We start from the raw sequence: 13,721 nt of genomic DNA, 5'->3' as shown, positions 1-13,721 counted from the left end.
GCCACGGAAGCCAAGTGACTTACAAAAGCTAAAGTCAGTAACATCCACTTCCTCCCCTTGTGCACGAAGCCAGGCATCTCAGCAAAGAATACGATCAGGCTGGTCAGGCATGATTTGCCCTTAGTAACTCCATGCTAGCTGTTAACCACCTTTGAAAGGAAGAACTCAGATGCTTTCAGTCTCTTAGAAAAAGTTGACACCTACTCCTTTCCCAAAGAAGACCTTTTGAAAGCTAACAATTTGTCACTTTGTCAGATTACTTGACACGGATGACCAGAAAGGATGAAATAGAAATAGAACCATGTATCATAGGTTTATTAGGGAAGAAAGTTATACTTCAAGACCATATATTTGGCACTGTACTGAAGCAAAAGTATGTGAGAACAATTAAAATGTTAAAACCCAAATCACCATGAAAAATAAAATGCTCTTTTAATCATTTTAGTTCCTTTTTTGTCCCCATACAGTTTACAGTAACTACAGGAAGCAACCGAAAAGATATTAGACCTACACTACATGTAAGCTGGGATGAGAGCGAGAGATGGACCAGAGACTGGATTCACCTCTCAGCTATACTGCTGCTCTCCCAGGCTGTCAGAATGGGGGAGTCTTACTAACATAAGCAAAAGCTGTTAAGATGTTACCATGAAACAATAAGACCATGAAAGTTACTGAGTAAACTGTTACTGCTAGATTGCCCAGAAGGACTACTAAAATTCTGTTACTGCAAGCTTCCAAATGCCTGCTTAAAAATTTATCATTATACCTTTCATCCATGTCAGCTTTTGCTTTCTGTTCTGGATGGAAGAGATTCCAGTAGTATTTTAAAAGAATTATATCCCTATTTGTCCCCAGGACGGATCAAAGTCAAACGAGTTTCCTCCTAGTTGACTCTTGTATTGGTGGCTTGGGCTTTCTGTTGGGCAAATAAGTTTAAAGTAGTTTCTAACTTGCAAGTTACTCATCCCATGCCTCTGCACAGTGAAGTGAAAGACACTGACAAGGAATAAATAACATACCAAATAAGATGAGAATGAAGAAAAGTTGTCCTAAAACTTTTAAATAGTAAAGGATAGAAAGTTTAACTGATGCTGATAAACTGCTGAGTATGTGTTTCTGCTGGGCTATACAGTGCCATTCTAACATGGATAGAAAAGTAGATTCCCATTGAACATCCAGTCCAAAGGCTGCCAAGGAAGTGGGACACAGGTCTTTGATCAATAATTCAAATGTTAGGTCAACAGTACTCACAAGAATACAGCTCTTTCCTTGGTTATTATATCGTGCATAGCAATATCTCAAAGAATTAACAGCACCTTTTACATAAAAATTCCAAACATATTTATCTAATGAACAAGAAAATCTCAGCATCTCTAAGCAGTACTTCTGCAGATGTACAGTACTGTATTTATATAGATATACATATACCTCAAAGTGAATTTACACTGTGACCTGGTGATTAGTCCAGCACTGGGTGAACCCACAGGCTAAGTCTTCAGGAGAATACACTGCCTTTGGTGGGTTGCCAGTTACAAGGCACAATTGCATAGGGGAGCCCCGGCGGGCAGCAAAGGACAGTTTAGCATCCCATTAAGCAAGCACAGCATGCTTAGGTCATTCCTGCAAGATATAAGAAACTTCCAAATTTTCAAGGCTAATACAGTTCTAATTTTCACAGGTCTCACACATTGCAACCACCTCTCTGTGCCATAAAGACCCAGAGGAGGAAGGTAGGACACCAAACTTATGTCTTGTCCCTGCTTCCAAGCAGAAATTAAGCAGCACCACAGATTTAGGCTGGTAAATGGGGGACCATGTTTGGCTTCATGAGGGTTTCTTGAGTAGCTGGTCTTCATCATTTGCACCATTTCTCTTGGTTTTTTTTTCTTTTCCAAATCAGCTGCTCACAGTTCTCTGGTAGAAATCATTTGAAAAGCATGATAGGAAAGCAGACTGCTACCATTTCCCTGGGATGGGCACGCCACACTCATACCAGCCCACATAGTAGTAGGGTGTTGTGTGTCCAATGCGTCCAAATGATACAGGCTCCTGTCGGTACTGGCGGTAATACCCTGTTGGGGGGGAAAAATGACTGTTTGCATTACAAAACAAAGACACAGTAATTTAACAAAAGTAATTTGATGCAGCAAGAGTCAATCCCACTGCCCAGATGAAAACTTAGAAGCTGTCTGGTAGGGAGTTTTGTCAAAACGGTATATGCTAGCCCCTGGTATTTGGCCTAGATCTTTCTTGAATGGTTTAACTCTGGTCCTTTCTATTTTATTTTGATTGTTTTTACTGTTCAAAATCTCTTGAACTATTGTGTAATGCTGCGGTCTGCCAAAGCGTTTCTGCATTTCACTCCAAAAGGTGAGTATATTTCAGTGGTGTTTATGAAGTTGTAAGTCATTTTAAGTATATGAAGGACTCCAGGGCAAAAATACAATTAAATCATATTATCTCAGAGGGCTCAAGAGACTCTCAACAAACATCAGCTTTTCACAAAGCACAAAGGTATCATTTCATGCAGTAAATATGGAGTTAAGCCCTTTCTCCGCCTTTTTCTTCAGCAGCAGAAAGAATGTGAATGCTTAAAGCATTAGGAGAGGTGCAGCATTCTTTTCTGCATAGCTCGTGCACTGGAACATCTGAAACACTCATGTCTTGAGCCAACAACATAATTTCTGTGCACTCTCTATCTCTGTCTCCCAGACTTAGTAATACACATCTGGATTAATCATCCTTCTTTTGAACTGAGAAATGCAGTACTTCCCAGTGATATAAAAATATCGGTGACTATTTCAGTTTCTTCCTGGTAATGCCAGGATAAAGGATGGTAGCATCATGAAAAGGATATCAATAAATAATTTAACATGGCAACCATTAAAACCAACTGAAGAAGTTAAATCAACAGACTTATTGAAAAGACTGGCTGACTTTCAGGATTTCAAAATGGTTTGATTTTGTGAAGCAAGCTATCACCCTCTTGTCTATGTGACCTAAACAGTTTACTCAGAGAAACTTCAAAATGAGAATTTTCACTTGGAAGGTGACATCTACCAGGTCAATACAAAAGCACTGCAGTCCAACCTGAAGTCAGTAGACATACTCCTATGTGTTTTGCATTGAATGAACTGATCAGAAAGCATTTGCAAAAGCCACATTTGCAAAGATGTAGCTGGTCCTTTGTGGCATGTGGAAGAGTTTGTGCAATGAGGCTTGTCTTGCAATTAGGGAAAGGTTTCTCAGATCTGTACAATTTTTTTCTTCCTGGTTCTGCATTTAGTTCCTGTAAATCATTTGCATTATAGGCCCTTCTCTTTCTTTTTGTGTCTCTCTCTCAACACTCACAAGTCCTTCTGGGTCTCTCACAACCTGTTCAGCTAGGTTTGAGTTATAACACTACCTCATTGCCTACTGCATCACCTGGACTCCTCAAAGAGCTGCAGTAGCCACGGACAAAGAGACCCTCTGTGGTCTGCTCCCTACCCTTTAATCCTGTGATGGGATGACAGGCACCTGGCCAGCATCCCACTCTCCCATTGCCATACCTCGGATGGTGGGCAGGGCTTCAACGTATGTCTGAGGTCCTGTTCTTCCATCCAGGTGTGAATCCACAAACTGGCAGTGGTCCTCGCCCCTTCCCCAGCTATCCCCGATGCTGTAAAAGGTATCTGAAAGGTGATACAGACAGGTTATTTGACATAGCATTACTTTTGTTTGGGATGCTTCTTTCCACCAGGAAACTAGATGTGGGAGAAAGCAGAAGTATTACAATGACAAACGTAGTATTACAAATGAACAAGCAGCGGCTGGAAAGAGGGAGAGTGCTACTTTTGCAGTACGGAAGGAGAAATCGTGGAAAAGAGAAATGAGTACAGCTCAGTAAGGAATAGTCCCCATATTGCAAGTCCATGGACACTGAACCACAGGTGATGGAGGGAATTTCAACTGAATCAGTCATTTCAATACATCATGAGAAAATTAAAACTCATCTATATGTCAATACCATCAGTTTGACTGCAGTCTCAAATGGAAACTAAAAACTGTGGAGCTCTTTCTCTAACAGATAGGATGGCTCCTGACACCCTGTTTGTTTCTTACTGCATATTCAAACACTGTCTTTAAACTATACCAATGCACTGCAATGAGAATATTAATACATTAGCATAATCTGAAAAGCCCTTGAGATAACCCCCATACCCCAGCTCAACAATACGAAAGCCTTCTTTATTATCTCTCAGCAACTACACCTGTACAAGAGCTACTGCTAACTCTTCTAAGTGCTGCTCACCCAGTCACTCCAATACCAGTATTTCCTTCATTGTTCTCCACTTGAGTCTGCATTGGGGATCCCTAGGGTGTATTGCTCTGTCTGACTGCATGCAGCTGGGACTCACCCACTCGTCAACCAAGCATGGGACTTCCCGGGAGGATGCGTGGGGAGCAGCACTTTGTTTTCACAGTACAAAGAACATTGCTTTCTCAGGATACAAACATACGCAGGCTTTTCAAGGAAAACTTCTGAGCTCTGCTTGAAAGTTAATGCCCAGGGCATGAGGACAACACAAAAGCAGGGCAGCTTGGCTATCACATCGGACTTTCTCAAGGGAAGGACTCCCAGACAGCCATCACATAATTCTTTCACAGATGAGGTGAAGAAAGCAAGAAGATGGAAATGACAAGTAATCATAAATCATAAAATAAATCTTGGTGCCTACCTTTCAGGTCATCACTGAGGTAAATCTTGTACCTTAAGGAGTTGCAAAGAACCACTCCGACAAACTTGCGGTACCAAGTTCGTTTCACATACTGCTTGCCACTGCAGTCTGAATAAGTGGGGTCGTATTTAAAAGTGAATGGGATCCAGATAGGCTCACCACCTGGGAGAAAAAAAAAAAAATAAAAATTCAACATTAAGGACAGACTTTAGCATTTCAGTTTGAGTTTTGCTGAGGTTAACATCTGATAATACGTTTTACAAGACATGATGCAGCAGATCATTGCATGGCTCTTCTATACCCAGAAATACTACTTTGAGAATAAGAACTATTAAGAAAAAAGAATAAAAAGCAAGGGACTTGATTAAATCCCTTCTAGGCAGAAGACAATAATAACTGTTAAAACCATTAAAAAATATGATTTCATGTAGTAAGCATCAGTTTTAACTAAACAGTCTCACTGGTTTTACTAAAACATCTTTACCTAGTGATACTCAGTTTCTTAAGGAGGCTCATCTTAGGTCTGACAGTGACACTGTCTAAATACAGTCACTTGCATTATAAGACTAAGCACAAAACCCTTTTACTAAAGAACAGATGTAAAGAATTCTGTGGTGACTAGCAGCCTGTGATGTGAAATAAAGTTTATTCTTGCCATTTGGCTAAAAAGAGCAAATCAGAAATGTACTTTTCTGTTTTGTTTTCCCACATTACATCAAAACAGATGAGTTTCCAATAACAGACAAGTGAGAACTTTCCTGGGGAACTCTATTTAGAGCACTGCTGCAGAGGAGATTGCTTAATTGTATCGCAAAAGACAAAATATTCCTACTGGCTTACCTAAATGTTTGCTTTATACTAACCAAGACAATATAATTTCTTTTGAGTTGCTGTTGTAGTAATGTATACAGAATTACACAAACAGATTCCAATGTGATAATTGGTATTTTTCTATCTAGCCACAGCACGAAGTCCTGTTTTTACTGTGCTATTTTGAGGTGGTTTACAAATGAGATTGAAAGTTTATTCTATTAGTCATTTCTTCCTCTCTCTCACTAGGCACATGGACTGAATCCTGCGAGAACTTGCATGTGAGAAGCAATCAATGATCAGCAATCCTTGAAACTCAGCACCAGGGATTCAGCTCTTCTGATCAGAGGCTGAACTGGCTTATTGCAAATTTGGAAATGCAAAGCAAGTTCAACAGCTTTGTGGCATACCATTCGGGTCAGTAACAAATCCTTGAATTTCTTAGTATTTATAAGGGCATGATGATCAGTACAGATGAGCATAACAGCAAGATAGGAAAAGCTGATCTCACTGTTCAAGCTCAGGCAACTGATGGACAAGATAGACAAGCAATATAGTTTAGTGCTTATTACTAAGCAATTAAAGCTGTTGTACCAGGCAAAAGATGGGCCATAACCAAGTGCTTATTCTAACATACCTTTAAGAGATTTCTTTTCAAAGATCAGAATAAGGGGTTTGAAGACAGAAGATGTTTTTTGAATTAGCACAATGAATTACTATCTGTTCCTGCTTAAAACTGTAACTCAAACTGTGGGTTAATGTGATTCTAACATCTATATTGTAACTGGTTTGCACAGGTTTTATGCACTTCATGAAGAAACCGCAGGGTAAGACTTACCAGGTGGTCTGACAATGAGGAGGGGATTGTCTAGAAAAATGAAACAAATAAAAAAATTAGTATTTTGTTCCAAATGTTGTTTTATAATATGAAACATACAGTGTCACTCGAGAATATCAGTTGCAGAGTAACTGCTTTTAGCTACATGATGAATGTGGGACTTGCATGTCTCATCAATTTCCAGAGCTAATGAGTGTTTCTTATTCCATTGTTTTTCTCAGTTGATGAAACTGGCTACGGGATTGTCTATTTATTCTGACATGGTAAAAACTCTACTGAGATTAATACGAAAGTTCAAAGCCAGCTTTGAAACACATTTCCTCTTCTCAGAAGGTCTTCAGAGCACAAGGACAGTTTCACTGTATGCTTCTGAATATATAGTGTAAGTTACACTTGCAGGCCTACCTTCCAAAGGAAAACAGAACTTACCTCTTGTATGCAAATCTTGGTCTCAGACCATCATGTTTAGCACAGTCACTAGTGTTATTTATAAATATACGGAATTTACCATTTTAACTTTTTTTGTCATAGTGGCAGGATTTTTGCAGGGGCAAGGAACATTGTCCACTACCTCAGGAGCTTCTGCCTGCTTGATAGACTCTCTTTTTTAAATGAAGAAGGACGGAATAGGTGTGGAGTAAGGACAACAAAACAGCATAACAAATGCACTAGCTTGTCTTTATTCATTACATTGCAGTTTTTGTCATCTCTTAACTAGCCCTTATTGTACACAAAATAGCTGAAGAAAAAGCATGGTGCTTGTCTACTGATGGGAAAGAAAAATTCCAGGGAGTTTTTACAGATTGCTGAAAAAGAGCAACAGTTTTCTGTTCTCTTCAGTGTCTTACTGAATACAGGGGTAAGACTGAACATTTTTAATAACCTGCTTGATCCTATGATGGCATTCTTTATTGAATATACCCATCACCTCAAACCTTTCAGTTGCACTAGAAGAGCACTCTGAACTAGCAATTTCTATCTCTTCTTGACCAATTCCATCACTGTAACTGTATCATCTGGCCTTAGATTTAGCAACTGCTTTTGTACTTGTGCCAGCTGGAAAGCCACCTTTGGCCACATGACAACAGAAAGATCAGTGCTGCAAATAAAACTTTAAATTTGGTGGATTTAAGCCGTTAAAGGTGCTAAAAAGCAACTAAAAAGGTGGCTGATTTTGGATGGGAAAACTAGGTATTCAGGCCCATATACTGGCACACAGCTAATCAGTAAAACTCCCTGCAAAATACAGCACAGAATCATTTAGGTTGGAATAGACCTTTAAGATCAAGTCCAACTGTTAACCTAGCAAGTCCATCACTAAATCATGTCCCTAAGCACCACATATGCAAGTGACTCCACCTCTTCCCTGGGCAGCCTGTTCCAATGCTTGACAACCCTTTCAGTGAAGAAATTTTTCCTAATATCCAATCTAAACCTCCCCTGGCGCAGCTTGAGGCCACTTCCTCTCGTCCTATCACTTGTTACTTGGGAGAAGAGATTGACCCTAACTTCACCACAACCTCCTTTCAGGTAGGTGTAGAGAGTCTCCCCTGAGCTTCCTTTTCTGCAGGCTGAACATCCCCAGTTCCCTCAGCCATTCCTCACAGGACTTGTTCTCCAGACCCTCCACCAGCTTCACTGCTCTTCTCTGGACCCGCTCCAGCACCTCAATGTCTCTCTTGCAGTGAGGGGCGCAGAACTGAACACGGTATTTGAGATTCGGCCTCACCAGTGCCAAGTACAGGAGAACAACTCTTCCCTGGCCCTGATGGCCACACTATTTCTGACACAAGCCAGGATGCTTCTTGGCCACCTGGGCACACTGCTGGCTTATATTTGTCCAATGTTAAATGTTATGCTTGGATTTATACTTGAGCTTCTTAATCCTTAAAAAAATCTGAATATGTTATGGAGGTCCATTTACTTATCTACATTTTTGTTTCTGTGAAGACTTATTTCCATGGGTCTTAATGGAGCTTCTTAAGCAAGCACTACAGAGTGAAGTCAAATGAGAAAAGGCAGAGACTGCAAAAGCCCCATGTCATCAAAAGGGCAAAATTTGCAAGAGACAACAGACCTTTCACTCAAAGAAAGACTGAAAAATTTGTCCTTTATTTTTCAGTGGAGTCATTTGCCTCTGGCTTAATGGAAGAAGAAGAAATGGGTAAAAATAGTTCATTTAATGTACTATTTTTAGAAAGGGGTGTTGCTCTTGAATGGACTATTAGCCCTGTGAACGAGCAGCATGCCTTGTCCAAAAAAGAATAGAGAACTTTGCCCATCTGATGGAACAATTGTATCCTATATTTCATCCAGAGACAATTGCTTCCAACTGTTCAGCTGTTCACAATTAGGAAGCTAATTTACTAAATGTTTGGTCAGTCTATCAAAGACATTAAACTTCCCATTGCTTCTGTATTGCAGAACATTAGTAGTCTTTTGTATTTAAATTCCTGTTTCCCTGAAGCTCACTTTAATGTCACTTATAATTTCATAGTGGCATTCGGAGTGCATATTATTTCCCTAGCTTCACTGAAAACAAATAATCAACCTTTCAAAAAAATAAATCTCAAAGCAGTAAGTTCAGAATAATCACCATTATTACTGGTTTCAGCCATTGCGCTGCCACATCTGTTATTAGGAATTCAGTTTTGAGATGAAAATAAAAGGCAAAGCATACCAGATTCTGTGATAAATGAGACTGAAGAGCTAACAGGTCCATAACCAAAGGGATTCTTTGCTTGGACTTTAAAATAATACCTGAAACAAAAAGAGGGGGAACATAAGCATAAAACATCAATTTGACTGCAATGGCTAAACTATAAATAATACTAAACCGGAATGAGAATTAAACCAGCAGAATTCTACTGAGTTGGGGTGTTCTTTGCATTAAATGAAGCTGGATACTGAGCCAGGGTACGAGCTGGCTGCTAAAGACAAATTTCTCCTTTTTTGCAGTTGCTCCCATGCATGTTTTTGGATCATTTCTTTATATCCTCCCTCTTCCAAAAACCGCACACAACTACATCCACTTTAAACTTAGCAATAGACTAAAAGAAAAAATCTCAAGGCAATTGAATTCTTGGTCTCAGGAAGAGTTTTAAACCAGATTAACTCCTATGAAAGCAGTGGTGTAAACTGCAGACTAAAAGTTGGTGAGATTTACACGAGATCAGAAGCTAAGCTTTTGACCTTTCTGTAAAAACTCCAGCAGCATTAAGATCACAGTACTTGAGTAATATGAGAAAGCTTCACATATTGCTTTATTGATTCCCCCAAAGTATTTAAATCATATGCTTAACTTGAAGCACATGACTCACCACTAGAACTCCAGTCTTTGCTCAACAGAAGCAAAATTATCCTCACCCTTAGCGAAGAATATGTGTAAGCACATTTTTAGTTCATTTCCAAACACTAGTTTTAGTTGATGCCTACTCTGACTTTTTTTTTCCCCCAGATTAATGTTTTCTTCTTTTCCTTTTATCTTTGTATCCAGTCCAGCAGAAACCAACTAGAATGGAAGATTACTGTAAAAATTTCCAGCACCGCATTTTTAAAGTGCCTGAGTTTAGGTTTTCCTTTCTTGCTTGCTCAATTTCATTCTTACAAAGAAATTAATTTAAAAAAAAAAGAAAATAAAAATTACTGTGCCTCTGTAATATCCACATAAGATTTGGATCTTCATTTAGCTTTGCATCCAGAAGCATCTCCAAAACCTCCACACATGACTCGAAAAACAGAGCAAGTGCTTATTCGCAGGGAGGTTTGCCACCGAGCATGGGATTACCTCCCATGGCAACATCCCACCCAAGCAGCAGGCCTGATGCTCCTCAGATGGTGAAAGTGAGCTTGCCCCATTGAAAACATCAGGCTGCTCTTGGTGGCAGGGCTCTCCCCATCCTGTACAGAAACCTGCCAGTGCTACTCTGCTTGCACGGCCCACGCTGGTCTGAGACAGCGTGGTGCACAGCAAAGGCTGCCTGATGTCCCTGGAAGGTATTGCAATCTGGTGCAGTTTATGCACCAAGCACAGCCAACCATCCACATTCAAAACTTCACTCCCTGTCCTTCTCTTCTGTCCACAAGAGATGAGAATAGCCCTTGCAACATAAGAGTGTAACATATGGTTTAATGCCATGTAAGATGCTCATGCTTTACAGCCTACCAGGCAGCAGGAAAAATCAACACAATCCTGTTGGAAGAACTCTGCTGTGTTTAGTGTGCCACTCAATTTTTACCATGTGCACTTTCTTATACCATCAGATGTATCTGTTCCTCAAGGACTGGAGGTGGCTCGTGAAAGGATTCTCTCTGGCCTAAGCACCAGCTAAGCACATACAAAACTATTCAAAATGATAAACCAGAGGGGACCCAGCTGAACCAGCCCTTGGGCAAAGGTATCTTTTTCCATTAAAAAGCAATGCCTTTTTTTCACGCAAAATGAACTGCTTCACCTCAAAATCAAACTGATCTCTATGAAAAAGTTGAAAATATGTGCAAATAACATCCACTTTTTCAGCAGGTGGGTCTTCTAGATGAGGTCAATGTGGAAGCTACAGGAATGAAATATTCTGGACTTCATCTGTAGCACGAGCTTTACCTTGCATCTCTGCCAGACCTGGAGCATGTGCATGGTCAGAACCCCTGTGGGACATGTTCCCACCTCTGCACAGGGGATGTGTCCCCTGTCCCTGCTGCATCCCACAGCTGACACCAGAAACCAGCTCCACTCCTGCTTTCTGCAGCCAGTTCCGCCTGTAATTAGTGACTATACGATGTTCACAAACAACTCACAGCTTTCTTTAAAAGACACATACACTGTAGCCAAAAGAAACCACATTAAATAGTGAAATTTAGCAAGGCTGTGCTTTTTGCTCATGCCTACCACAATCCTCTTGCTGGCAGAGATGCTTGCCCGTGGTTTTAACCATTGACCTTGATTTCTTGACTGTAGCTTTTGAGTGTTTAGCATGGCTGGAAAAAGAGGAGAGGGGAGTGAAAAAGCCTCTTGTGTGCTCCTGTACTTCTGGCCACCCAAGCAGAGCATGGCAGCCTGAGCACTGCTTTAACCCCCTGAGCTGCCAGTGCTCTCATGGGACACCTGGACTCATCCACACCTCCTTCACCTATTTGCACCTTCTCCATCCGGACTGGGGCAGGGGCTGGTGGCACAAGCCTGACCACAGGGATGGGACATAGGGCAGTGATTCTTTACATTGGCTCCCAAAACTCCCATTATAGCTGCCAAGCTATAATGACTTAGCCCAGCGCCTGGTGTAACTACTGCAGAAGAGTGGGAGAAAAATATTTTTCAGCCCTCCTCTTTTCTGTAATGCTACAAAGCATAGTGAAAACATCTGTATGGATGCCTAACTTCCACTGCTTCCAAAGAGGTACAATTAGCTACCACCTTCACAACAAAGTAGCACCTTCTGAGCAACCCTTTCAATGCACTTAATGCATGTGTATTAATGCTAGCTTCAAAACATTCCCACAAGATACATACGCGTGATGATCCACATCTGAAATAGGAGAGAGCAGCCCAAGAACCTCGTGCACCTATTTAAGTGGGCAAAACCACACAGTTTTGTATCTAACACACAGCGCAGGAACTGATTATCTACATGATCATCAAAACTGAGCAATCAGGTGCCCTGTTACGTACATAGAAGCCTGTCTGAGACACACGACAGTTCAAGTTGCCTGCCTGACTGTCTGGAAAAACAGCAACGAAGTTATGAGTACATTTTTCTCTGCTAAATTGGAAAATTGGTTCCTAAGCCTTTATGTACACAAGAAGCCTCTAGTCATGCCAGAAAGAGAGCCAGGTCTCATGACTTGCTGACCTGTGATTTAAACATAGACAATGCTGTGATTGCTGGACTAAGAATGTCAATAAAATAATGTAGTCAGGATATATTTCTTTCTCAGACATGACAAATAAAAAAGAAATTGCCAAAGCCTTTCTAGGTCCAGGCATCTGACATTTTCATTAGTCAGAATCCTTCAGCTGATGAATTTGCCAGGAAGTTTCAGACCAGTGTAACTCAACTGTTCTTCATCACATAAATATATGAACAAAATGTTTAATATATAAGTTGATTGTGCTTTGATTACACTTTATTTAGCAGAATTGCAATGAATTGTCACCAATAGGCATAGAAAAGTCACAACTGCAACAAGAAAAAAACCTTTTCCTTCTAAGAATAAACCTCCTTTGAGATTTTATTTATGACTTCTACTGACATGTCAAGAAAGGACATAGTAAACTGCTAATGGGGCAATGAATATGTAATATTTTCATTCATTTAGACTATATGACTAATCGTATCATCATACCCGTCACTTGGAGCAAGATGATTTTATGACTTAATTCAAGGTGTCTCCCTTCTGCTGGAATTGAATAGTTGGCACTCGCAGCCACAAAGTGAGATAATCACTCAGCAGGCTAATCAGGGAAGCAGCTGGTTTTCAGAAAATTAGTTAGCTGTAAAATCCTTTTTCTATCCTCCCTGAGGCATGCCTGCATGGACCCCCAGCCCCACGCCCTGCCCAGAGGCAGGCTGAGATGGTGGGATGCCAGCCAGCCATGCGACGCACAGCAGCACTGTCTGCTATGGCAAAGTGACCACATGCCAGCCACCGGGATGGTGGGATGGCTTCTGCGGGACCTCCATCAGCACTGGGCAAGAGCCAGGGTGGATGCGCAGAGAGGACACACACAGTATGTGGCTGCTTTCCACGGAGGTGAACCACCCTGACCTGGTGTCTGGGAGGGAGAGACATGCACTGTCTGGGAAGGGGAAGGAACGAGCCAACGTGACAGCACCCACAGACCCACTGTGCAGCAGGATTGGTGGTTGAGAGAGAAAGAGGCTGGGAGAGGGTCAGGAACGAAAGGCAGGTTTCCTTCCACGAGCACCTGGAGAGGGCAGCAGGGGCTGTATCCTTTCTTCTACACCTGCACCATCCCTCCAGAAGAAAAACATATAAATCATTAGCCTGCACGCTGACAGGCTAGTGCAAAGTGTCTCCATCCATCAGAAATGGCCTAGCGCTACATCCGTCATCAATATTTACAACAAATATTATAAGACACAATAGCAGAGCTGGAACAGGAGCTTCCTTCACAGCTGGTGTGAGACAGGTCTACTGCTTGTGTAGGACAAGGGTTTCATTGACATCTCACCTCTTCTGCGCTGCCCCGGTGATACACAACGGCCAGCTGTGGCTGGTGCCGCTTGTTACACATACTGCAGCTTTGCTTTAATGGAGATAACAGAAAAGAAACAGAAATTTTTGGTGTATCTGGCCCCCAGAGCCAGAAGATCCAGGCTCTGTTTGCAGTTGTG

The 13,721-nt window shown here is 41.2% G+C and overlaps 1 protein-coding gene across 2 annotated transcripts in view; it reads right to left on the bottom strand.

The window, feature by feature from the left end:
- Positions 1-299: 299 nt before the first annotated feature.
- Positions 300-13,721, bottom strand: part of FNDC1 (fibronectin type III domain containing 1) — a 64,972-nt gene continuing 51,550 nt past the window's right edge. For both annotated transcript variants that reach the window (XM_030499634.1, XM_030499635.1), the window contains 5 exons: positions 9,050-9,129; positions 6,370-6,399; positions 4,722-4,883; positions 3,552-3,674; positions 300-2,072 (listed from right to left, as the gene is read on the bottom strand). In XM_030499634.1, the coding sequence (XP_030355494.1) occupies positions 1,957-2,072; positions 3,552-3,674; positions 4,722-4,883; positions 6,370-6,399; positions 9,050-9,129 (511 nt within the window). In that variant the 3' untranslated portion in view covers positions 300-1,956. The remainder of the gene's footprint in view (positions 2,073-3,551; positions 3,675-4,721; positions 4,884-6,369; positions 6,400-9,049; positions 9,130-13,721) is intronic.

This window comes from Strigops habroptila, chromosome 10 (genome assembly GCF_004027225.2).
Source record: "Strigops habroptila isolate Jane chromosome 10, bStrHab1.2.pri, whole genome shotgun sequence".
Classification (NCBI taxonomy): domain Eukaryota; kingdom Metazoa; phylum Chordata; class Aves; order Psittaciformes; family Psittacidae; genus Strigops; species Strigops habroptila.
Note: the sequence above shows the minus strand (reverse complement) of the source record. Positions and strands in the feature narration are given on the sequence as shown.